We start from the raw sequence: 25,588 nt of genomic DNA on the forward strand, positions 1-25,588 counted from the left end.
ACCGCAGCCACGGGCGGCACGGAGGGCCCCCGCTGGCCCCAGCAGGCTGTGCAGGGCGGCCGGGACCTGCCAGGCTCCTCTCGCTTGTTGGGCTCTTCTCTTGCCACAGGGCTGTGGGGGTCGTTACCCCCACTTCACAGGTGGGGACGCTGAGGCTCACAAGACCCGCGTCTGGCCCGGAAAAGCCGCCGCAGCCGCTCACGCGCAGCAAGAGGGGCTTCTGGACCCAAGGGGGGTCCCTCCTCTGAACCCTGAGGCCAGACAGCCGGAAAGGGTGTCTGTGGGGGCGCTGAGCCACCCCCACTGCCGGGAACAGTGAAAGGGGTGCAGAAGGAATGAACTCCTGAAGGAACCTGCGTGGTCACTGCAGGGATGGCCTCTAACTCTGGCCCGGCCAGGCTGCCCAGCGATCCCGGAGCCACCTGTCCCCAGCCCCGCCCCCCAAGCCCACCCCAGGTCAGGGAGGGGATTCTGGACCACCGTGGGCGGGGATGCGTTCCCAGGCTACTCTAGAGAGGGGCAGGAAGGCCTGGAGAGGTCCAGGGACTGGCCCGCGGCCACACGGGTAGCTCTGGGGACTTTCCTCTGGGCGTGTGGGCACAGGGGCTGGGGCAGGGTGGGGGTGCCGCTTCGAAGTGAAGACTCAGGGAGCTGACCCCCCCTGGGGCCCGTCTCCTGCTCTGCCTGAGGCCTCGGGAGGAGGCTCTCGAGGCCGACCCTCCCCGGGCCCTGTCCTCCCTGCTGTCCCGCCAGACCCCGGGCCCTCCATACCACACGCCGCACTTGGGGCTCCTGGGCTCCACGCTGTCCGGGGGCTTCCGACCGTGACCCAGGGCCCTCGGCAGGGTGTCCGGGGGTGTCTGTGCCCCTCCCCACCCCTGCCCCCACCTCGCCTTCCTCTGCCTTCTCCTTCCTGCCCCTTAGACGCCCAGCCTCCGTCTTTCCCTTTTAATCCAAAAGCCGGGAATCTGCGAACGTGTTACCCGGTTGCCTCCAGGGGTCACGTCTGGCAGAGCGCGAGCGCAGTCCCACGAGCAGGGTCCTGATGTGGGTCCAGCCAATGGGCCCATCACCCCCCGCAGCGCCCGGGGGGCCGTTTCTCGAGCGGCTCCCTCCCCGACCCCCGCCAGTTCCTCGTTTTGTCCTTTCAAGGAGGCCACACACGGCAGGTGAGGGCCACGCCTCTGCTCAGCACCATCCTCTGGAGACGCGCCTGGGGTCCTGCTGCCGCGTTAGTGCTCAGTCCCTTTCTGTGGCCGAGCGGAGTCCGTGGCTCAGTCCCCTGTGGACGGCCGGGTAGCTGCCCGAGCGGGGCCCCAGAGGGAGGCTGCGGGAGCCTCGGCGTGACGCATCCCGCGAGCACACACCCGCCTCTCTCCGCCGTGTGACGGCGGTGCCACGTGCTGCTTGGTGCTGCGTGTGGTTTGTTCCTTTTTAAAGACGCCACCGTCGGGGCGCCTGGGTGGCTCGGTCGGTTGGGCGTCCGACTTCGGCTCAGGTCACGATCTCGCGGTCCGTGAGTTCGAGCCCCGCATCGGGTTCTGTGCCGACAGCTCGGAGCCTGGAGCTGCTTCGGGTTCTGGGTCTCCCTCTCTCTCTGCCCCTCCCCCATGCATGCTCTGTCTCTGTCTCAAAAATAAATGAACGTTTAAAAAAAAAAAGACGCCACCGTCTCCCGCACGGCCGCACCGTGGCCCCGCGTGCTGCCGGCACTGGCCGCTGTCGCCACCCTTCGCCCCGGCCGCCCCGACGGGTGTGCAGCGTGGTCCCCGAGGTCTGCACCCCGCTGGCCGTGCGGCTCTCTCCAGGGCGACGCCCCCTCACGCCCTCGCTGGGTGGCTGTGTCTTACCGCTGGGTGTCCGGATTTCTTTCCTTTGTGGGACATGTGGTTGGAAAATTCTCTCCCGTCTGCAGGTTGCCTTTTCGTTTCCTTCACGGAGGCGGCTGGAGGACAAATGTTTTTAATTTTCGGGAATTCCAAGTAATCCAATTTCCCTTTTACGGATTGTGCTTTGGGTATCTGATCTCAGAGCAATTTCCTTGCTCGCTCGAGATCCCAGGATCTTCTCCTGTTTGCGTTTCTGGAAGTTTTAGCCTTCTATGTTTACGTGGAAGTCTGTGAGCTGTGTCGAGCTGATTTTTGCAGAAGGCGTGAGACTCGGGTCGAAGTGTTTTTGGCCCACGGAAGCCAGAGACCGAATCTCCCAGCACCTCCCTCCCTCAGCCAACAGTTGGTGTGCTTTTGTGTATTTATCCCAGTGTTTATCAGGGCCGGGGGTCCACCCAGCTGGGCCCCAGCCACGCCCTGACCGCTTCCGTGCCTCGCGGGGTCCAAGTCAGCCCCCAGAGGAGCAGAGAGGACCGGGGCCACCGGGGACAGAGAGGCCACCATGGCCCCTGTGCCTGGGGTGGGGGGGGGGGGCGGTGTGGAGCTCCGTCTGCGTGGCCACAGTCCCCAGGCCACGGAGGGTGGGGGTGACCACACAAGCTCGGACCCCTTCCCGGCAGTGGATGCCGTACGGAGCCCCTGGCACCGCCCTGGGGGCCGCAAGGGGGCAGGAACAATCGCCCAGCTTGTTGTCTCAGGCACACAAAAGTACGCTTTCACGAGCCCACAAGCCCGGGTCTGTGCCCGCCTGGTGCCAGAGGGATCGGGCCCAGGGCCCAGCTGGGGAAGATGCTTTGGGGGCCTTGGCCCCGCGGCAGGCAGCAGGGCCCAGCCTCTGAGGAGGGGCCCGAGTGCCGGGCAGCTCAGGTGGTGGTCGACCCTAGCCTTGGAGATGGGCACAGGGCTCGGCCCCACACCCAGCCGGGCCTCGGTTCGAGTTTCCCGCGGCCGCTGTGACAAAACGCCAGACCTGGAGGCTCAAAGCCCGTGCCTTCCTTCGGTGGCTCTGTGTGGCCCCAGGCCCAGGCCAGGAAGCAGTCTCAGAGGACGGAGGGAGGATGCTGCTCGGTGCGGCCTTGCAGACGGGGCGGAGGAGGGCTGGCGGCTACACAGCCACGAGCAGCGGCCACCGTCCCCGGCCTCCGGCTGCTCATCTGCGCCACGGGGTCTCAGGGTTCTTCGCGCCCCTCTGCCTGCAGTGGTCAGGACACGCCCCGTGCCACGGCGCCCCTGACGCCCGTCACGGCCCCGGCCGCCAGCGGGACCCAGCGGCCAGAGCCCTGACCTCGGGGCTGCGCGCTGGGCAGTGACACCCCACGTCCCCACGAGTGGGAGTCACGTTTCTACTGAACGTGACTTCAGGACGAGGTCCTGACAGGCTCACTCCCTCGGGCCACTCGCGGGGGAAGCCCAGGCATCCCCGGGAGCGTTCCCACACCAGAACCGAGGCCTCCCTGCACATGGGGCATGGGGGGCGGCCCCGGGGAGGCAGACCCAGCCCCCCCCCCGGCCTCCTCCTCTCGGGGGACCCAGGCCAGAACCACCCAGCTAAACCGCTCCCCGAGGCCCCCGATGTCTGGGGCTGCCAAACTTGGGGAATTCATTCCGCGGCAGGAAGGAACAGAGAGGCTCTGGGACCCAATGCCCACCCTCTGAGGGGGGGGTCCCTTGACACGCACCTCCGTCCTGCCCAGGGTCCTTCCCCCAGTCTCCCTCGCTGTCTCCCCCCAAACCCAGCCCCCCAGGCCAGGTTCCTGCCAGCGTGGGGCCCCCAGGCCGCCTCCCTTGGGGACACTCTGACATCAAATCAGGGCCTTCACGTGCCGAGCCACAGGACGAGGAGGCATTCTAATGGATTTAGGAAGATAAGAGTTATTTATAGACCTACGTCTCACAGGGTCAGATGTGTGACTTTAACAGAATCGATCGCAGAGAACATTGGGGCACTTCTGACATGCATAAAAGAAGGTCCGGGGATGTGGATGAAGGTCACAGACATCCGGCCAATTCCCACAGGTCGGTTTCGAGCGGCGGGGGCCAGGGCCCAGGAGGAGGCCGTCCCCAGGTCCGTACCAGACCCACAGCCGTGCACACATCGGCACTGCACACGGAGCGTGCCGGGCAGACCGGCAGCCACAGCAGCACGCGGCCGGCGGGCGCCCCACGCGTGCACCCTGAGCCACGCTGCACGTGTAAATGCACACCGGGGCCCAAGAACGCATCCCCAGAGGAGCACAGAATCTCTCAGGAGCCTTTTCTGATATTGCGAAGATGCTCAAATGGCAATACTTTGAGTACACACGAGGCCCCGGGTCGTCAGACTCAGGGACACGGGAGGACACGCACTGGGACCCACTCCCACGAGGTCCCGGGGTCATCATCAGACTCACGGACACGGGAGGACGCGCGCTGGGACCCACTCCCACGAGGCCCCGGGGTCGTCAGACTCACGGACACGGGAGGACATGCACTGGGACCCACTCCCACGAGGCCCCGGGGCCTTAAGATTCACGGACACGGGAGGACGCGCACTGGGACCCACTCCCACGAGGCCCCGGGTCGTCAGACTCACGGACACGGGAGGACACGCACTGGGACCCACTCACTCGAGGTCCCGGGGTCGTCAGACTCACGGACACGGAAGGACATGCACCGGGACCCACACACACGGAGGAGACAGTGGGGCCGGGGCTGGGGGAGCAAGTAGGGGTCCGTGTGTAACAGGACCGAGTCTCAGGGTGGGGACATGGAACATTCCGGAGCCGGACGGTGGGGAGGGCTGCACAGCAGCGTGAATGTGCTCGGTGGCCCTGTGTTTTTTAAAATGGTTGAGACGGTAAAGCTCACGTTATGTATATTTTTGCACCATAAAAACAGAAGAAACACCCTCCTCTGTTAAAGATTTCAGACCAAAGCCCAACGTGGGAAGAGGTACTTTGTGGCACATTTAATACACATGCAGCGTTGAAACTTCACGGTACGCGTGGGGGCTCAGGCATCACAGAAAATCCACGGGCAAAGGCAGGGCTGGCCGGGGTCGCCTCACACGGGCGGCTTCCCAGACGTGCGCAGGAAGGGCAAAATCGGGCTAACTGCACGAATCGTTCTCATGTCTGTCCCCAGGGGCCACCGTGGCTCTCTGTCCTGCCCCCGGGCCTCTCTAGCTCCAGCTGACGCGGACCGAAAGCACATTTAGGTGGGGATTCAATCGATCGTCGACCTGGGCGGGTGTGGGGCCTGTTTGGTTTTTATCTTTCCTGCTCCGGGAGGATGGAGGTTCAGAAAGCACCTGTCTCCCGGGGCAAGGGCTCGTGTCCAGTGGGGCACCGCCAGACAAGTGAGAAGGAGCCCCTGGCCGTCACAAGCGTACCCAGAGCGTGTCTGGAAAACCCCTCCTCCCCCTCAGAAGGTCCCCAAGGAGCTGCTCTGCAAAGAAGCGAATATCATGCGGCCCCCAGCCTGACTCTGAGAGAACCGTGCTCCCTGGGTCGTGGAAAGCGTCCAACTCCTGATGTCTCCTTCCTGTCCCGGGTGTCCGGCCCAGCAAGGGTGACCGTCTGGCACGCTGGCCATCCCAGGGGCGAGTCTCTGGAAAGGTGGGGACGCACACTTGACCACATCTCTCCTCTAGGGGCTCCCGCCAGCCTGGGCCCCGGGGTGGGGGGGGGGGGGGCTCGCCTGCAGCCAGATGAGGCCCCCTCCTGTCTGAGGCAGGGGCCGCTTTCGGTCACTCTCCTGCCTGGCGTCTCCGACAGGACCCCCTGGAAACAGAGGATCCCCGTGGGATACCCCCTTTCACGTCACTGCACCCCACTCAGACTGCAGCCCTGGTGGCCTGGCCCCTGGGGCACCGGGGCGAGCGCACGTCCCGACCCGGCCAGCCCAGCACCCCCCTCGCGCCCCGGGCTGGCCCGGATTCACAGCTGACTCCTGCGCCCCCAAGAGTCGGGGAGGACTGAGGCTGGGTCCCACAAGCGGCAGAGGGGAAGGCCTGGGGGGTCTTGAGGGCCGTTTGTTTTTGAAACGCACGAGGTGACCGTTTTTTTCCAAACATGAGTCCGGAGGAAGGGGCGGCCCCGCGGACTTGGGGCGCCCGCCCCCACGGCCCGCGGACACGGGAACAGGCCAGCACACAGAAGTGGGGCTGCGGGGCCGCGGGGCTCAGACGGTGAGGGAGATGAAGCTGTTGTACCGCTGGATGTTCCTCTTGAGGATCTCGGAGCAGGGGCCCAGCACGCGCTCGAAGCGGGGCCGGTCCAGCTTGACGCACTTGAGGGGCCCCCGGGCCACCACGGTGGCCGCCCGGGGCCGGTTCAGCAGCAGCGCAATCTCCCCTGCGGGCGAGCGGGCGGTCAGGGGCCGGGTCCCCAGGGCTGCTCCAGACGGCTGGCCCCCACTGGCCCCCAGCACGCGCACGTGCACGCATGCGAGGGCACACACACACACACACACACACACGCTGACACGTCACCCTTGGAGCACAGCTGGGCACCGTCCTGCCTCCCCGCAGGGACTTGGGTCACTCGGGGCTCCGGGTCATGCCCTCCCTGGGGACAGCCATGTCCGTTGAGGGTGTCCCGGCCTGCCCCCCACGGGCGCCCCCGCAACTCTCCACCTCAGGGCCCTTCTGGGGCTCCCCTATGACAGGGCGGGGAACCCACACTCACCAAAGTAGTCGGAGGGCCCCAGGCGCCCCACCTCCACGTACTCTTCGTTGGGGGACCGGCGCTGGAGGACGGAGGCCGTGCCCTGCAGACGCCAAGGGACAGGTGAGGGTCAGCAGTTGGGGGGTCACAGGCGAGGGGGCGTGCCCAACCCCCCCCTCCAGCTCCCGTCCGCCTGCTCCCCGGCTAAACCGAAGTCAGGCGTTTCCTCCTTGGAGACAGAAGGGTGTGAGGTCAGAGGCCACCGCAGGCCGGGCAGTGGGGAGAGTCTTTGGGGGCACCCCGGGCTGACCTCGGGCTAGCTCCCAAGGACTTGGCGCTCCAGTGGGATGGGCGTGGTCTAAGGTCATGCCCCCAGGGAGCAGCGGGGGCCCCTCCCGAGCGGGGGGTGGGGGGTCTGCAGAGGCTCAATGATTGACAAGGAGCCCACGGAGCCGCCTCACACGCGGGCAGGGATGTCCTGAGGCCGCAGACGGGCTCTGACCCCAGGCCCCCTCGCCTGCCAGGCGCCTCAGGCCAGTCCCCTGTCTGGGGAGCCCCCCGACTCTACACCTGTGAGGATCAGAAGTGAGGCTTTGTAAACTGCCCGGAGCATCCAGCCGGCGCTCAGCCCTGCTCAGTGGATGTGCATAAACAGCATCACTCCTGCAGCTGAGCCCCGCGCGGCCGGGCTGAACGGCCTCCGGAATAACCGAGCCTCTGGGACAGGCTGCCGGCTCCTTCGCTGCTGCCGAGGGGGCTGAGGCCCGGGGTGGACGAGGGCCCCTGTACCCTCTGCTGCCCCGGGGCACCCGGGCCCTCAGCCTGTCAGGCGCAGCCCCGTGCCCTTGCAGCACCGACAGACGTGATCCTGATCCAAGGGGGGGGCTCGGTTTACCCGGCTCAGGTCGCCGGCCAGGCCGGCTCCTGCCTCACCGCAGGCTGGGGGAGGCGCCGTGAGAAGACCCTGCTGGTGCCGCCGTGCCTGGAATCTCCGGGCCCCGATCGGCAGCCGCCCCCCTCCCCCGCCGCCAGCAGCTGGATCCCCGCGCTCACCCCTGCTCCGGCCATGGGGCCGCTCGGCTCACGGGCGTCTGGCGTGTTTATGAAGCCAGCTGATGGATGGAGCCAGACGTCTAAACAGCAGAGCGATGCCGCCACTGCCCGGGAGGCGAGGGTGGCAGGGCCTGGAGCACACGTGCTCCCTGCCCAACCCCAGAAGGCACAGACTCCTGGGCTGGGAGCAAGGCTGAGGGGACTCACGGGCTCCGACATGGTCAGGGAGACACAGGGAAGGTCACCCCGGCACCACGTGCGGGCCCTCCGTGCCCTGGGCTGCCGAGACGGGCGTGATTTTTCTCAGAGCCCCGTTGTGCCCACCTAATTCTTTGACACTTATGTCCTATAATGATGACGTACGTGACCTACACGCCTTTCATTCCCATTTACATAATTTCCATTTTACAACTGGGATTGTTTTCCTCTTTCAAAACCCCAGCAGTGGAACTGGATGTGTCCTGTGTGTAGAATCAGTGACACTCCAGGCCGAGAGTGTCCGTTCAGATGCAAAGCCAGCTGCAGGGGCCTGAGGGCTCCTGGAGTATCTGTGAGGCAGTGGAACCAGAAGATGGGCAGCCGATTCAGTGGCCCAGACAGGTGTCAGGGCCCGGGGCTCACCCCTGCGTCCTGCTCTGGCGACCTCAGGCCCTCATGGTGGCACAGGAGCTGCCGCGGTTCCGGGAGTCGCCAAGTGTCTCCCCTTGCTATCAGCAGGCATAGAACCCACTGCTTCCTCCTGCAGCTTCTCTCCTCAGCAGGAAAACCTTCCAGAAGCTCCCAGCAACCTTCCCTCACACCACATTGGCCCAAACAGGTCGCATGCTCACCAAGGCCCGGCCGATCGGGTGGTGCTCACAGGAAGGAGTAGGGATGGGTCTGGGTGGGCCAGCACTGGTCGGGAGACCACCATCCACCGAGAGACCAGCAGCATTCCCTCCGGGGGCGCACAGAGCAATGGCCACGTGAGACGAGGCAGGCCGTGACCGTGGACGCTGGGGGGCACGTGCACACGGGTATGTCACCGTCCCAGCCAGACGGAAGCAAGGTCGTCACACATGAAGCAGGGAGAGCCCACGGCAAACACACGGCAGGGGAGCACCACTGTCGCCGGCCGCGGCCCCCACCTCCTTTGTGGGTAGACGCGACCACCCTCTCCCGGATGGACAGATGGACAGGGCGTGTGCTGCCCCCCGCGGCTGTGACGTCGACCGCGGGCGCCAAGGCGAGCGGGCCCCAGGGCCACGTGGAGCCACCTCCCGGCCCAGAACGTGCCCACGAGAACACGCTTCCTTGCGCTCTCGGGCGTGTGGTTTCGGGGTCTCCTGATCTGGCGGTGCCGGCAGACGCTGTGGGTGCAGACCCTGCGCCCGCGGGGCCGCGGTTCCCACGACTCGCTGCCCAGGCTGCCGACGGGGCTGCACAGACACCCCCGGGGGACCGCCAGCCGGAATGTTCCGGGCCGGAGAAACACTTGCCAGAAGGCTAGACCGTACTCATCAAATTCCTCTCTCAGTGACTGTAGGCCGGGCCCGAAAATAATCGGGTCTCGCCGAACGCGGCCTGGGAGGGCCCAGGAGAAGAGCGTTAGCACCGGCGTCAGGGGCGGGATTCCTAAATGACTCCCTCCTTCGGCGCTGTTTCAGTTTTAAAAAGCGACGAGACTTCTGTGGCTCAGATTTTCTCCCGTGGGCGGGTGCGATGCCCACAGCGAGGGGAACCGGTCAGGGTGGCACACGGGTGGGCACGTGGGGGCGGCTTCTCCTCCAGGACCCCAGCCGCACACCCTTTTACTCATTCGTTCAGGGGCTCAGTGCCTGCAGAGCGACCCCCTGGGCCCCTGGACCCACCACCCCGGGCGGACGACAGGCTCGTGCGGGACCCGCGTCCGTCACACCCTGTACGCGCCCCTGAACAACTGAGCGCCGCCAGGCAGGGGCTGGAAAGCCGTGAGAGACGCACCGGCCCCACCTGAAGCCGCAGTCGGCCGACCTCAGCTCCGCGGAGCGCCGGCCACAGCCGCGGGGGGCCCCCCACTTCCCGGCCTCAGCCTCCTCTTCCACAGAATGGGTACAGGACCGTTCAGCCTCCCGGAGCTGGGGCCCGACCACCTTCACTTCAGAAGTAGCTCCATCCCCGTCAGACGGGACAGGTGGTCGTGAGGGCAGTGGGCGCTTGAATGAGCGGAACAGAAAACACCCGTGGCTGCGGCGTTCACGAGACATCCCCGCCCGTCCCTGCCTGACGCCCGGGGACCCCTGTGGACGCACCGCCGTCCGTGTTTGTGTGCTTATGCACAGGCGGCGTGCTGCACGTCTGCACGCGCACGGCAGTAACTGAGCCCGCGGGTGAGAGCACCTCGCAGACAGCCCCGGGCTCCCCCTGCATCGGCGAGTGGGCGCCCGTCGAGCTCCTCTCTGTTCCTCCCGAGGGGCCGGGCCGACTCTGCCGGAGCCCCGGTCCCCCCTCCCTGCGGCACGGCGGAAAGCCACGGGGCAAGGGCATCACACCCCGCGGCCGCCCACACCCTGGCCGGGTTCGCGCTGGTGTCCAAAGGTCACCCGTGAGGCCGGGGCCCCAGAGCGTGAAGCGCCACAAGCCCTGGCTGCTGGCGGTCCTTCCTCCAAACCCACGGTCTGTCTCATGCCCCCCAAGTCAGGCGACGTGTGTCAGGAGCAGGGGGAAGTGGCCGGTGACCGATGCTCCAGCGGGCACACACGATGTCCGGGCTGCACACAGGCGGCCGCACCAAACGTGTCCTGGAGCGTAACGGGAGGGGCCGGCGGGTCCCAGGCCACGGCCCCCTTCCCCCCGGGCTCTGCCCCCAACGTCCGGCCGGTTCCTCCCTGCCACCCGCGGCCTCAGGGGCACCGGGGAGTGGGTCCGAGGCTTCCTGGCCACACACGCCCTGCTTCGAGTGAGGGCAGGAGAGAGGGACCACCACCCAGGGCTCCTTCCAGGTTGGGGGTGGGGGGCGGGCAGCCCGCTGCAGTCCACTCTGGGGTCCAATGGTTCTGGTGCTCAGCTGAGTCCAACGGCCACCAGCCCCGTCCCCAGGAACCACCGTCCGCAGACTCCCTGTGCTGGCTGGCGGCCTCCACCCGGGGCACCGGAGCCACGGGTAGGCTCCTGTCCCAACGCCTCCCCGGTGAGTGGGCGACCCAACCCAGACCACACAGGGCACCGTGGCCAGCAACCACGCTCCAGCCCTGTGCCCGGGGTGAAGGCCTGAGCCAGAAACAGAGTCTGGACGTGCAGACCTTGGGGCGGGGGCACGTTTTCTGTCTGGGAGAAACATCCCCCAGACTTTCACCACATCTCTGATGCTGATAACAGAAGCCAGGAAGAACCCGTCAAGGAGAAGGCACTTAGGGACGCACACGAGCCGCCGGGGGGACGGCGGTGAAGGGGGGGGATGGCGGGTGGGGAGGAGGCAATGTTTTCCTAAAGACGTGTCTGTGTCACCAGACTTGTTCCAGGAAGTGACACTTGGGTGGCACGATTTTGTTAATGTTTTGTTTTTCTAAGGCTCCCATCGGGGTCTAGCCTCGGCTTCCAGCAAGCTGACTTGTGTGGTGATCCAGAATGTTCTGGGGCAGACAGAGCCACACGACAGTGCACTTCATCCACGGCGGCACGGAAGGTGACGTGCGTGCCCTCACGCCCGTGTGCCGAGGCCGATCAGAGCCGAGGGCCTGGCCTGCCAGGTCCTGCCTGAGGGGTCGGCCAGGTGTGCAGGCAGGTGAGCTGGCGAGGGCGTCGCCGGGCCCCTGACAAGGAAGGAGACATCACAGCGGCCCGCACGGGACGGGGCCTGGGAGGCCCCGCTGGCGTCGGAGGGAGGCCGTCCAGGCACCGAGCGGGCACCGGGGTGGGTGGACGCAAACCCCTTGCACCCGGCAACCGCGCCCCCGGGCCACACAAAAACCGGCGACTGGGTGTTCAGGGCGGCTACGCCCACAGCAAGCATGCTGCCCCTGAGCAGGCGAGCGGCCACGCGGGGTCAGGTCCAGACGAGGGGCCGCGATTCTGCGCCACAAAGGCCTGCATGCGATGACCGATGACCTGGACGGCACGCTGTCTGATTCCACCGACAGGACGTCCTGGAAGAGGCAGGGCTGCGCAGACAGAAGACGGGGGCTGCCGGGGCTCAGGGCGGAGGGAGGAGCAGGGGGAGCACAGGGGACTCTTAGGGCGGCGAACAGCGCGAGGGACACGGGACGGTGGACACCCACAGAACGTGCACCTCCCCAGAGGGACCCTCCCGCGAACCGTGGACTCCGGGTGAGAACAGCGTGTCAGTGTGGGGTCACCGACTGCAACAAACCCACCATCTGGGGGACGCCGAGAACGGGGGAGTCCGGGGGGGAGTGGGGAATTACGGGAGATCTCTGTCCATTCAGCTCAACGCTGCAGTGAATCTAAAACTACCCTAAAAAATGAAGTCTCGGCGCACCTGGGGGCTCAGTCAGGTGAGTGACTCTTGAGCTCGGCTCAAGTCGTGATCTCGTTTGTGGGATCGAGCTGACAGCTCGGAGCCTGCTTGGGATTCTCTCTCCTGCTCTCCTGCCCGCCCCCAGCTTGTGAACACTCACGTGCGCGCGAGCACTCTCTCTCTCTCAAAATAAATAAATAAACTTAAAAAAAAATCAAATCTTAAAAATCAGAGAGAGAGAGAGAGAGAGAGAACTTCTCTGAAATCCTGCTCTCTCTTATTCTGGGGGTCTGGCCGACGAGCCAGTAAGCACCCGTGACCTCGGGCAGCCCCGCGCCAGGCCCGCAGAACAACGGTCTGGGCCAATCGCTATCCCCGGATGCGGACCGGAGGCCACTTCCCTCTGTTGGTTTCCGTCCGCAGAACGTTTCCTGCACCTGAGGCCCCCGCCCCAACCTGCCCAGCACACCCTCTCTCCGGTGAGACCATCCCTGCTGCCTCCTGGCCCCAGGGCCCCCAGCTACAGGGCCCTCCTGCCGAGGCCCTGCCCTCCTCCACGCGGACCCAGGGCCAGTCTGTGCCAACGGACTGGGACCACTTCCCTCCTTGGCAAGTAAACACGGAAGCACCCGTAGCTGCTGTCCCCGCCCCGCCTCGGCCTGGCACGCAGCAAGGGCATGGCACCAGCCCTTGCCCGAACGGCCCTGGGCACAGAAGGACATGCCCACGGGGGAGGTCTCCTCCCTATCCCCCAAGATCCCGGTGAATCGTGCGTGCCCACCAGCCTGGTCCGTGTGTCTGAGGGGCCAACAGGGCCAGTCCCCGGACAGACTGTGGCCTCAGGAGCAGTGGTTATGCCTTCGCTCCAACAGTGTGGACGTTTACAAAATTAACTTACTAAGAGAGCAGATGAACCAAATCTGGAGTTTCCGTGACAGTGTCTCCCCAGCCGCCAGCCGGTGGGCCTCAGGGGGTCCTCCTGGGCATGCAGAGTCAGGCCCGCCCACCTCCTTGCCAGTTCTGGAGACCAGGAGCCGGGAGTCTCAGGGCCTGGAACGGCTGGGGGCCTGGCCAGTTCTGCACCCGCTCGCCCTCTCTCTGCCCGGAGCCCAATCCCTGAGGAGGCCTGGACGTAAAGGTCCCACCTGGTGCGCCTGCCGGCTCTCTGGGAGGGAAGTGGTCTAGAGAACACGGGGCCACGCCCACCCCACCGGCAGCCACGGGTCAGGCCCTGGGAGGACCCAGGGGCTTTGCACTCTCTGGGTCTGTCGGCCGGTTTACCAGGCTGACCTCGCTCATCCGCTGAGGATGTTTTCAAGAGCTCTGGGGGTCTGCTGTCGTGGGGATTCAGACACAGCAGGTGCGCGCACAGAGCCGGGAGGCCACCTTGCCCAGGAGGGGCACTGCTCCGGCACAGAGACCCTCAGGGCTCAGGCGAGGCCCCCGGTCTTGCAGCCCAGCCCTGCCTTCCCGGCTGGGCTCCCACCGGACGGCAGGCGTTCATCACTCACCAAGGGTCTGTAGGGCCGTTTCCCGCACCTGTGCAGGGCAGGGGGTCTCCACCAGCCTCGGTCACACCTCGGGGACCAGCAGAGAGAAGACGAATAAGCAAACCCCACGACCATCTTCCAAAACGGAGTGGAGACACTCAGCCAGGCAAAGGCATGAGGGCGGGGGCCCGGCCCCACTTACTGACTGGAGGACGCAGAGCCCCCCAGCCAGGGCCCCCCAGCCCATGCTCCTCACTACGGCAGCCGTGTCTGCAGGCGCCCAGGGCCCTGCACCTGCCCGGCACCCGGGCCTGGGCCTCAGGGGCCCCCCGCCCCCCGCACAGACACCTGTCTATCCCAGAAAAGCCGACAGGCACGTCAGTCGGGGTTCTCCAGAGAGACAGCCAATGGGACGTATATGTGTAGAGAGACGTCGAGCCCAGGAATTGGCTCACAGGACAGTGGGGACCGCGAGTCCAGAATCCATAGGGCCGGCCGGCCGGCAGGGGGTGTCTCCCCCGGGGGGACACGCGGGTCTTTCTTCTCTCAAGAAAAGCCTTCAACTGACTGGCTGAGGCCCACCCCTTCACTCAACATCAGCTCATGTCCGTGCTAGTCCCATCTGAAAAATACCTTCGCAGAAACATCTAGACACCCGGGGACCGCGGCTTGCTCAAGCCGACCCATCAAACTGACCCTGACCGCAGGGAGCCACGGGGCCGGGGCCCCTTTCCCGCCATCTCCCTGTGCGCAGACCAGCCCCGCTGGGCGGGGGAACTCACAGGCGGCCCAGGAACCGGGGGTTAACCCACTCCACTGTGTGCGTGTGCTGTTCGCCAGCTGAAAGAGGACAGCTCAAGCCAGACTGGCCACACGCCCGAAAGCTTCCGCAAGAACATGGGCCACCCGCGCCTCGCCTCGCCCCAGGCCTGGCCTGTGGTGGGGCGGGGGTCTCTTCTAGTAAGGAAACATCGGCCACAGGATGGTCACTGGGGTTTCCAGAAGTATCCAACCAACGGAACAGCCCTCGGAGGGAGAACGGCCGACCCAACAAAATGCACGAGTAACACTACCTTCTCCTGCTTCATCCCACGACAGTCTGGGTCGGCTCGGGTCAGATGGAGGCTGGCTTCCCCACCCGAGGCACCACTCAGACCGGGGAGCCACCAGGCAGCTCGCTGGGTGCCGTGGGGGAGCGAGGCTGGCAGGCTTGCCCCAGGTGTGGCAGCTGTAGCCAGCGGGCCGCCTCTGGCCGTGTAGCAAACACCCAGGAAGCTGCATTTCAGGCTGAGAGCCTCGATTCCCGTGAACCCTGGGATCCCACCAGGACCTACTGGACTTGGTTGATCACAGAGGAAAAGGGGAAAAAAATCCAAGTTGCCAAGGAGACAACTTCAAATACATTTCCAGGAGGGTCGGGTTACATTCCAGAGCCGGTGCACAAGCCCCTGCCCCGATCCACACGGAGGACGTTCCTGCACGGGGCCCCAGGGCAGGGCCCAGTGTCACTGTCACCCCACCGCCCTCCCTCGGCACCTTCTCCTGGAGACCCCGCAGGGAGCCACACAGGCCTGCCCCGGGCACAGCACAAGACCCAGAAAGGTCCCTCTGCGTCGTCACCCATCACCCTGTGTGAATCACAGAGGGCCGTGGCATCTCTGGGGCCCTAGACAAGAATGAGGGGTGCCCGGACCCTCTGGTGGGACACACACGTGTGCACCCATCACGCGGGAGCAAGGAGCAGGACCCCGGCCACTGGGATGCAGGGCGGATGCTTGCTGGCTGTGTGGCCTTGGGCAAAGGCCCAGCCCTCCCCTGCCCCAGAAGGGACGCTGGCCCCTGACCAGGCCTCCCTGACAGATGCCTGGGGGCTCACACAACGCCCGGCGCATCCTGGGCTCAGAAAGTCCCAGTTCACGACATCGGGATTAACAAACCAGGTGACCACTCCTCTCCCTGGAGCTGTGTGAGGGCCCCCCACCCCCTCGCCAATCTGTGCCCATCACACGCATTTAATGCTTTTTTTACCCGTGTCCTTGGACCCGGCTGGGAGGTCCAAGCCTTAGTCCACAGCAAATGATGGACAATTGTGTGGGCTGGCCAGAGTTACTCCCTCAGCTCGGAGACCATGACCTCTGAGACCATGAACCTCAAAGCCTGCGAGGCCGGCAGGCCAGACACAAGGGCCGGGTGGGGACTGTGGCTAACAGGGGTCCTTTCCCACCCCTCCAGTCTGCCGATTGTGGCTAGGTGCCACACGTTTACAGAGAAGTTAGATTCCAACTGCGACGAGAAAGACCTTGATTTTTAAACACTGGTAATTAATTCAAATGTTTTAAAAAACCACCACGCAGATGAATACAAACGCACCTCTGAGCCAAAGTGGCCCCGTGAGCACCAGCTTCTTATTACTGAGTTGAAACCTAGGGCAGGAAAGGATTTGTGCCTTCAAGCCGGCACCACACCCTCCCCTTGGTCCCAGGTCATCAGAGGAGGGGCTCCACACGTGCACCCCTCACGGGGACACACAGGCGGTTTCAGGGGTTGGTGACTTAGAGCCACGGTCTGTCCCCCTCTCACCGGCCGCTCTCACCTAGGCACCTGCTAAGCCCGGGGACCACGGCTGCTCTCTGGAGGTGCAGTGGGCTGGACACCCAAGGTGGGGCGTCCTGTGCCCGGAGCTCAGGGCCCCACTGATGAGCTGAGCCGTGTGGGTGTCTCAGCACGGCCGCTGGTGCCAGGAAGGAGGCGCCCCCACGACCAGCCTGGGTGTCCCGGTGAGTCAGACCCCGCTTGTCCAGGAAGCAGTGAGGACCCTACGGTTGGTCACATCCAATGCAGATTTGGGGGTGGGGTCCAACAAAGTGGTGGCTGGAGGGACCCCCCTCCACCCCCTCCTGGACCTCATGTTCTTAACCGGGAAATGCCAGGCCCACACAGACCCAGAGAGGGTGTCACGTCCGAGGCCACAGCAGAGGGGACATCACCCACCAGCCCCTTTGAGGAGCAGGACAGGACCTCAAGGGTCTCCCCCCACCCCCAAGCTCGTCACGGGAGGAAGAAGCCGGCGGGCACTCCCCTGGGACCGGCTCCACTCGCTGTCGACCTAGAATCAGAATTCATTCCGTTTTCTCCTTCCTTCCCTCTCCCTTCAGAAGGACTCGTGACTCACGCAGCCGAGGACTGCTGGGGCTGGGGTCCTTCAGAAAGATTCACACGGCTTCCAGGGAGCCTGGGGCAAAGGAGCTGCACGTGCCCCCCACCCGCAGGCACCATGTGTCCCCGGTGGGTGGGCGCGGGGCTGGGACGGGCGCGGGGCCTGGGGGGGGGGGGCGGGTTGTGCCTCCGGTGCCCTGGCAGACCCACCTTCCAGAAATTTCAGGCGGGTGGCGGAAAGGGACCCTGACACGCCCTCCCGGGAGTCACAAACCAGATCTGTGTTTCCTGTCCAGGTCTCACCCGTGCTGTTCGTGCTTCGTGTGCCGGCAGAGAGGGCTCCGCATCTCACCGGCACCGACGACCCGGCAAGGTCCCCTCTTGTTTTGTTTTTATTTTCAAAAACGTTTATTTTTGGGCGAGAGCGTGAGAGTGTGCGAGCAGGGGAGGGGCGGGGAGAGAGGGGGAGGGAGGGTCCCAAGCCAACTCCGCACCGTGAGCACGGAGCCTGGCACGGGGCTCGAGCCCACGAACCGCGAGACCGTGACCAGCCCCGGACGGCTGTCGAGAGTCAGACGTGCCGACGGAGCCCCCAGGCGCCCCTCCTTCGCTTGTTTTGGACCCAGAAAGTGGCCACGGGCACCGAGCAGGGCGTACTTTGCTGGCCGTGCAGAAACTGCAGCGTGGACGGCCTGCTCTGGACAGCGCCGGGCCCCGCGCCGCCCTGCCGAGGCCTCCCTCTCTCCGGTGGCAAGATGCACAGCTGAAGAATGTGTTTTAATGAGCATGAACGTGAAATCCTTCCGCCCCTGAGCGCCACGGGAGGAGGAAGCGAGCCCAACAGGCGGCGGCATACTTGTGGCCCCGCGTAATCGGTGCTGCCCCCCGCGAGGCGGGCCCCCCATTCGTTCCGGGCAGCGTCTGGGTGGGGGCTCACCCCGGGGGTCCCAGCCCAGCACAGCCCTGGGGACGGGCAGCCACGGCAGCTGCTGGCCTGTGTCAGTGACAGGCGCGAGTGTGGCCGACACGGATTACGGCCCCAGCACCAGCTGTCGCCGGGCCTCGTAAGAATGACTCACGCGCCTCCAGCCTGGGAACCGGGAGCCACTTTTAAGAACCAACGTCCTCGTCTGAGATCCTTGTAGATGGGCGCATAGTCGTGAGAGGCAGCACGGAGAGATGCCACAGACCTCTTTGTCCGCCGGTGACAACGCGCCACAGAACTTGAGGTGCCGCGCCACCCAGGGTCCCGACGCGGGTTCCGACTCTCCACCCCCACTGCGCACACGCTCGTGTTCAGCCCGGCACAACGTCCTCCCGGGGCACCGCACGCCTGGGGACCCGACGCTGTTTTCCAAGAGGAGAGTCTCGCTTCCGACTCTCCAGGGCGAGAAGACACGACGGCACGGCGTGAGGCCGTTAGCGGGGCAGAGGGCGGGGGGCTCGGGGTCGGCACACGGGAGCAACGCGGACGGGGCCCCCGTGAGGGCGGCACTCACCTCCGTGATGATGAAGAAATCGTCCCCGGGCTCCCCCTGGACCACGATCTTCTCCCCGTCCTCAAACTGCACAGGCTCCAAGGCGTCAGCCACGGTCAGGCGCTCCCACTTCTCCAGCGACTCTAGAGTGGGTGACAAGGGGACCGTCACTGCGGCCTCGCCCCTGCCCTGCACCCGAGCGCTCGCTCCGCAAGTGTCGCGGATCGGCTGCGAGGCACCCAGGGCGCGTCTGTGCGCTGGGAGGGCCTGGGCGTCGCAGCACTAAGTCGGGCCCGGGGGGGAACCCGGCCAGCGCGCCCGCGGAGCACTGAGGCCACGACGCGGTTTAACGCGAGCCTGCTGGGAACCACCACCGGCTGGGAAGACGCTTCATCACCGCTCAGCTGCGAGGCTCGGCACGGCTCGCCTCCCGTTACTTCGGGTCAACACACTTAATTCCAACTCACGCTTCTCGGCACAGCTTGCAAGTCCCGTGTCCCCTGCCGCCCCTCCCCACACCTCCCCTTCCTGGTCACTGTCCATCCCTAGCCCTCAGGAAGGGAAAAAACACCCAATACACCCCATACGCTCCTTCTGTAAGAAAATAACGACTGCCTGATTAACTATTTCTTTCTCGGCAGAAGAAACCTCCCCGGCCTAGACTCCTCAGATGCTGCTTAAGTGGGTCAGCGGCTAAAAATACAAAGCAAAGCATTTATTTTAGAACTAGGTTAGGAGCGGGATTTCTCCACTTTAAGACGCCTGCCAGTGCTTCTCGTAGCAAAGGACCGGCTTTCGGGGAGCCGTCAGTGCACGCGCCCCACCGGCCCGCCTGGAAAGGTCTGCAAGGCCAGTGGGACTGCTGGGGAGTCAGGGCCCGGGCGTTCCCACGCAGCCTCGCACATCCACCGCCGGGGACCGAACAGAGCAGCGGCCTCAGGAGCGGCACGAGCGGTGCTCGTCGGAGGTGGGCGCGCGCGGGCCGGCCGGCCGGCCAACGTGGAGGTCTTGCCCGTGGGTTCCGAGCGAGAGCCACGAGTCACGCTGCTGGGGAGACATGTGTCCCCGCGTGTCTCTTCAGCAGGTTCCTCGTTACACCTGAAACGTGACGCTCCGAGGCCTGAACGTCGACTCGCGAAGCTGCGTCCCGTCAGAAGACGCCAGGCGGTTTCTGGGCCCCGATTACTGAACGATCTCTTCTCTGAGGCAACTCAGGAAAGAAGCCCCGGGAGTGGTTCTTCTGCTGTGCACAGCCCGACCCTCCAGGCAGCACGGGCCCCTTTCCCGAGTGGGACAGTCAACATCGCACCCGCACAGGATGCAAACGGAGGCAGGCGTCCCTCCGCTGTCACAGACGTCCTGTAGCCGGAGCCCGAGAGCCAGCAGGCGTGTCGCCTGCAAGCAGGACACGGGGAGGCCGGGGTGGCTTCTGCGCTCACACCCCCCGGGGTTCCGCCACGTTCAGTGCCCGCCAGGGGCCGACTCCTATGTCCGTGCGCACAAACCAGAACCCCCGGGCCCCGGGTGCACCGTGGCCGCCCACGCTCCTTCCTGCCGGGGGCAGGCTGCCCAGACCAAGGCTCCCCCACCTTCCAATGCCGGAGGGCTCTGTGCAGCTGGGTAACTGAGGGCCAAGGGGTCAGTCTTGGGGTCACTCTGCCCGACGGCCACGGAGAAGTGCTAGCTGGCAATGGGTTCATCGGAGGGAACAAAGCTTCCGCGTGCAGCTGAGCAGAGCACTGAGCGCGCCTGGCACACAGTAAGAGCAGGAGGGATCGGAAGGCGACCGGGGCGCTTGGGCTCCGAGGGAACGGGAGACGGTGAGGGACCAGGGGGCCCCAGGCCCGGGGATTTCTCGTGGGGCTAAAGCACCCCTCCTCCCAGCCTCCGTGAGACCCCGAGGACCCGCGCACGAGGCTGCCGAGTCTCACGTCGCCGAGTGCGACGCTGACCCATCAGCACAGCACCCCTTCGTATGACGCGCCCAGACCAGGCACCTGCAGAGACGGGCGCAGGGCCTCCCCCGGGGGTGACAAGAAGGTTCTGGAACCAGGGAGTGGGGGTGGGGGCACAACCCTGAGTGCAGACGCCCCGAAGGTAAAAACTCTGGGACAGTGGATGAACTTTTACCACAAGAGCACGAGGAAAACCAGACCCTTCTCTGTTCGTTTCGCGGGACTTCAGAGGGTGTGGGGTCGTGCCGTGGCATGCGCCCCAACCCCGGGGCCAGACGTCCTGCGGCGCCCTCCCTGGCAGGCCTACTTGATTGTTTTTGGTTAAGTTACTCAGATTCGCTACAAATGAGAAACGGAACGAAGCGAAAAGAATGTGAAAAAGTGCAGAATGCCACCCTACGTCACATCGCCTGGCCGAGTGCGTCTCCAGTCGTAGAGCCAGACGGGAGGGTGGACAGAAGACGGTCACAGCTGCTTTTACAAACATGACCACCAGGCGCTTCCAACGTAAAGTCTTAAAGTTTACTCTGCCTGAATTTAACACCAGGCAAAGAAACCAAGAGTCTCTGTCTCTTTCGAGGTAAGATACTTTCTTTTCCAAAACATTCCCCTAAAAGAGATCACGAAAAACACTGACTCAGTGGTCAGGTTTCAGACACATTGATGCAGATGGAATGCCCACTCTTTAGGTCCAAAGGGGTAGAAAACAGGCCATTTCAATTTTTCTTGATGTTTATTCATTTTTGAGACAGAGACAGAGCACAAGCAGGGGAGGGGCAGAGAGAGAGGGAGATACAGAATCCGAAGCTGGTTCCAGGCTCCGAGCTGCCAGCACAGAGCCCGACGCCGGGCTCGAACCCACAGACCGTGAGATCATGACCGGAGCTGAAGTCAGACGCTTAACCGACTGAGCCATGCAGGCGCCCCAAAAACGGGCCATTTCATGTGGCTCGACTTGACACCCTGAACTGCAGGCAGGCTCTGTGTCGAGGGAACAGGTGCCCCCGTCTGGCCTCCCTCCCGTGTTGGTTTTCGCTCCCCGGTGTGGGCTGAGAAAGAGCGGACACACCCATCCCGTCCAGAGTCTTCTGAGCCTGCCTCCGGGGCGCTGGCCCTCCTGCTCTGGGCGCCTGGGGCCTGGCGGGGGCTGCCTTGTGCCCTGCCTCGATCGAATGCCTCCGTGTGGCTCTGCCCCTCCTCTGCCCGCAGCAGCCACACCCCCGGGCGCTCTCCTGGGCTCAGTGACGTGTCCTCCCCGGGGACCTGCTCCGCGCTCGATCTCGTCCATCCGTCATTTGGAAAAAAAGTTATCGACACAGTAGCGCACATGACGTAACCCAGCAACATCCGTCCTGTGCAAAATCACGTGAAGGTTTTGTCACGATTGCTTCAGATCCATTTGTTAAGGTTTTAAAATTTTTAGTTCGTTATTATTGAAGCGTGGTTGACCGCAGCGTCACTGATAAAACGCCAGTGCCCTGCACAGGGCGCCCAACCTGACTTCTGCCTCCCTCCCCACGGCTACGACGTCCCAGGACCCGGCGGCTGGTCTTCCGCTTTTGCCGCAAGATGGCTTCGCAGGCCCTGCTGAGCCGGGACCGTCTGCTGCTTTCTGCCTGCCCGCAGCTCTGGTCACTCGCTTGACTGCCCTCCACCCCAGAGGACGCGGCAGGCCTCACGCCGTCTCCACCGCCTGGATGCCAAACACCGCGGTCTCTCTCTGCGCCCTCGCGAGAGACTCCCAAAGGCTGTAGGGCGGGGGGGGGGGGTAGGGCACCGCTGTGCCTGCTCCTCCCGCGACCCTGCGGACCTCCGAGGCTTGGCCGGAACGCGTCTCTCCAGCTCTTCCCTCTTCAGGCCGCTGCTCTCTGGGCGGACGTGTGTCCTAGACGAACCCTGTCCTGGAATTGATTTCTGTTTCTGTGGCCGTGCTCTCTTCCTAACTGGGTTCCTTCCGTGTGTGGCTGGCTCTCAGCTTTCCTTGGTACTTCCGGCACCTATCCCAGTCCCAGTCTGTTCGGCCGCGGTGGCCTTTCCCCCCACGCGTCCACGCTTGGTGCAGGGGGTGCGGGTGGGGCTTCCTCCTGACCTGCCCCCCAGTCCTCCGCTGGAAGGGCAGGCGGCGGGCACCCCCCACCCTTGTCTCTGCAGCCTGGACAGCGGGCCCCGGGCAGAGGGGAGCCCAGCTGGGAGCCAGGGCTGCTCCGGTGCCGGCTCAGCCCGGCGTCCCTACAGGCTCATGCCGCGCAGGGAGGGGAGCGCCCCAATCCTGTAACCTCATCCGCGAGCCTCAGCCCCAGTGCCGGACTCACACCCAGTGGGTTTTGTTTGCTTCTTTTCCTTCCTTGCCCCAGCACGCTCTTGGAAAAGGAGAACACCCTTCGCTCCCCATCCTCACCCAGAAGGCCATGGGGACCGCTGCTGGACGGTGGTTTCCAGAGGTTCCCGGAGGCTCGGCACTCCGCTGTCCCTCGCCCTCCCAAGCGGGGCCCCGCCCGTGGGCGAGTGCTGCCCTGCGTACTTGCGTTTCACTTGATTAAAATGGGACAAAATTAAAATTCGGTTCCTCGGGCACACCAGCCACAGGTCAGGTGCTCAACGCAGACAGGACCATCACCACGGCTGAAGGTTCTCCCTGACGGGATCGGCCGGCTACAAACGGTGGCCCCTGTGTATGTCACAGCTACTCCAAAACACTGAAGACTCTTGCTGGTGAGAGTTCTGTTGACAGTGCTGGAAATCGACTGAAATGCAGCCAACGTGTTTATCAGACCACAGGGCAAGAAAGGGCAGTGGGTGCACCAGGAGAAACCCGCTTGGGAAAAGAAAACAAATCAGGCCCGGGAATGCTCGACACCGGGGACCATGTTTACTAGAAGAACACGAGATGGGTCTCGAAACTGACGGATACAGAGGAAGGGCTGGCGGGGACACCGAAAGCAGAGGGACGGACAGGCAGAGCACGCGGGACGAGGGCACAGACGGCCCAGGAGAGGATGACCGCGCCCGGCGGATCAGACACAGAGCTCTCGGTGCACGTGGATAGACACACGCGTGTGCACGTGAGTGTGGCTGTGTGTGCACACGTGTGTGAACGTGCCTCTGTGAGTATATGCGTATGCACGTGTGCAACTGTACCTCGCGGGTGCATACGCGTGTGAGCGAGTGGCGAGCATGCCCGCGTGGGTGCATACGTGTGAGCCATGCCTGTGTGGGTTCACACGTATGCCTGTCCCAAACCCACACGTCACCCGGAGGGCTGAACCTTCCAGGCACACGGGGAACGTGGAAATGGCTGGACCCAGCAGGCAGGACTCAGATGAGACCGGGGGAAGCTACCAGCACAGGCTCGCGCACGGGGTGGGGGCCACTGACCCAGGATGGAGACCTTGCTGAGAAACTCCTCGTACATCTTGCGTTTTCTCAGGGTGCTGCCCTGTTCCAGAAAAAGAAGACAGAAAAGAAGGTGGGTCTTTGTGCCTGAATCATGTTGACATTTCCAAATTTCCCCAAGTGACTCTGAACTCTTAAAAGGAAACCCTTTGACCATTCCATGTCCCGCAAGCCCCTCAAAGACCCCAGCCAGCACCTCCTCCGGGCAGCTGCGCCTCCCCTGGCCGCCGACAGTGACCTCATCCAGCCCGGGCCAGTGACTGGTCCACACGACGAGCACCCAGCCAACCAGAATCCTGCACTGGGGTTTCCACGTGCTCAAGGCAGATGTCCCCAAGGCGGGATTGCAAGGGGTACTGTCTGAGCCGGGCTCACCGCACCCCCACCCTTCCCCCCAACACACACACACACACACACACACACACACACACACACACACCTGGAGAGGCTCTGGGGCTGGCGGCAGAACTGAGTGTGTGATACGCTAAGGGAGGGAGTAGCCGACATGGGTCAAGTCCCCGGGCTGGTCGTGCCTGAACCTGGGGCCTGGTGAGAAGGGCCAATGAGTTGCTTCTTTCCCAACCAAGAGCTGGCTGAATAAGATAAAACCAGCAGACAGGGCCCTGTCAACCTCCACGTGAATTAAAAATGAAAATCCACTCCAAAAAGAAGAACCGGAACACGAATTGGAAAAGGGCACCCACTTCCTCAAGTACACATCCCAGCGAGCTGGTGGCCTAAGTGAAGGAGGAGGCGGCCCAGCCTTCCAGCAGCCAGCGCCAGCCCGGCAGGTAGAGAGCAGTCTGGACTTTATCCCCTTGGCCTGCTGCCCAGGGCCTTTGCACAGCATACACACTCCACAACTGGACATGGCTACGCCACCACTAAGTCCTGTTAAGCACTGCACATTCAGAAAACGGGGACATGCTCTCCACCGGCAGAGCAGCAAGCCTGGTCTGGTTAAATTCAAACGGCCTCATCCATCACCTGGGACGTGGAAAGGATGGGTCGACCACAGACCCGACACCTGGTATGGAGAGAGGAGGGAGGAGGACAGCGACGATGACAATGTGCTCGGGCCAGGGCAGCAGCAGAAACCCAAAACGCTCAGGCCCACCTCAACCTCGCGAGAGGCCCGTGAGACAAGGGCACGGTTACCCTCATCCCCAGATGAGGAAGCAGGCTCGAGGGGCAAGCAAATGCCTAGACTGGGATCACAGGAGCAGGAATGAAACCCAGGCTGGGTCCTACGCATCCCAAAGCTTGGTGACGATGGTGGTGACCGTGGCAGAGGTGATGGTGATGATGATGGTGGTGACGATGGCGGGGGGAGCAGTGATGACCTTTACCAAGTACGGTGGTGGAGGGCTGATGGGGAGGTTCGGGACAGTCCCATTCCACATCCACATCACCCATAACCTCCCATGCTCTCAGACCAGTCTCACCACCTCGGGGCCTCAGTTTCCCCAACAGGAGAGCGGTCGGTCAGCACCACGTTCTCCGCGTCTTCGACCTGGGCTTCTCCCTACCTTCCTCCAAACTGCCCACATCCTCGCCTCAGCCCAGAAGGCTCCTCATCTGCTTCCCACGGAGACGCAGAGGGAGAGCCATCAGCCTCAGAACGACCCCCCCCCCCGCGCCCCACCATCAGAGATGGGGCTGGAACCTCTGCAAACAGGCCCTCGCAGCTGCCCAGACGCCTGATCTGGGAAGAGGTGAGCTCAGCTCAGACGTCCCCAGTGCTGCCAAGACCAGCGCCTCGAAGGATAAGCTCTCTCCGTGACCCTGGGGTCGCCACCAGTCTCCACTCTACAGGGAGGTGTGCAGGTCAGGGAGCGGTCGTAACCTGCTGGTGGCCACTAAGAGGCGTGGTCAGGGTCAAAGCAGGATGTCGATGTACAATTGGTGTTCATGCCACAGAGATGGAGACATGCTGGGCGTCCTCCCCCTGCAGAGGGCACCCACTGCGTGCGGTCCTGGACCGCGGTACTCTGGGCATCACCCCTCCCTGGAAGGGACCCACTGTGTGCGGTCCTGGACCGCGGTACTCTGGGCATCACTCCTCCCTGGAAGGCACCCACTGTGTGCGGTCC

At 64.2% G+C, this 25,588-nt stretch overlaps 1 protein-coding gene across 5 annotated transcripts in view; it reads right to left on the bottom strand.

The window, feature by feature from the left end:
* Positions 1 to 4,818: 4,818 nt before the first annotated feature.
* PRKAR1B (protein kinase cAMP-dependent type I regulatory subunit beta) overlaps positions 4,819 to 25,588 on the bottom strand; it is a 115,637-nt gene continuing 94,867 nt past the window's right edge. For 4 of the 5 annotated variants that reach the window (XM_042921605.1, XM_042921604.1, XM_042921603.1 and 1 more), the window contains 4 exons: positions 23,478 to 23,538; positions 18,169 to 18,290; positions 6,557 to 6,638; positions 4,819 to 6,223 (listed from right to left, as the gene is read on the bottom strand). In XM_042921605.1, coding sequence (XP_042777539.1) covers positions 6,051 to 6,223; positions 6,557 to 6,638; positions 18,169 to 18,290; positions 23,478 to 23,538 — 438 coding nt within the window. In that variant the 3' untranslated portion in view covers positions 4,819 to 6,050. Of the gene's footprint in view, positions 6,224 to 6,556; positions 6,639 to 17,909; positions 18,017 to 18,168; positions 18,291 to 23,477; positions 23,539 to 25,588 lie in introns of those variants that run through there. The other variant, XM_042921606.1, reaches the window with a different exon arrangement.

Source organism: Panthera leo, chromosome E3, assembly GCF_018350215.1.
Source record: "Panthera leo isolate Ple1 chromosome E3, P.leo_Ple1_pat1.1, whole genome shotgun sequence".
Lineage (NCBI taxonomy): Eukaryota > Metazoa > Chordata > Mammalia > Carnivora > Felidae > Panthera > Panthera leo.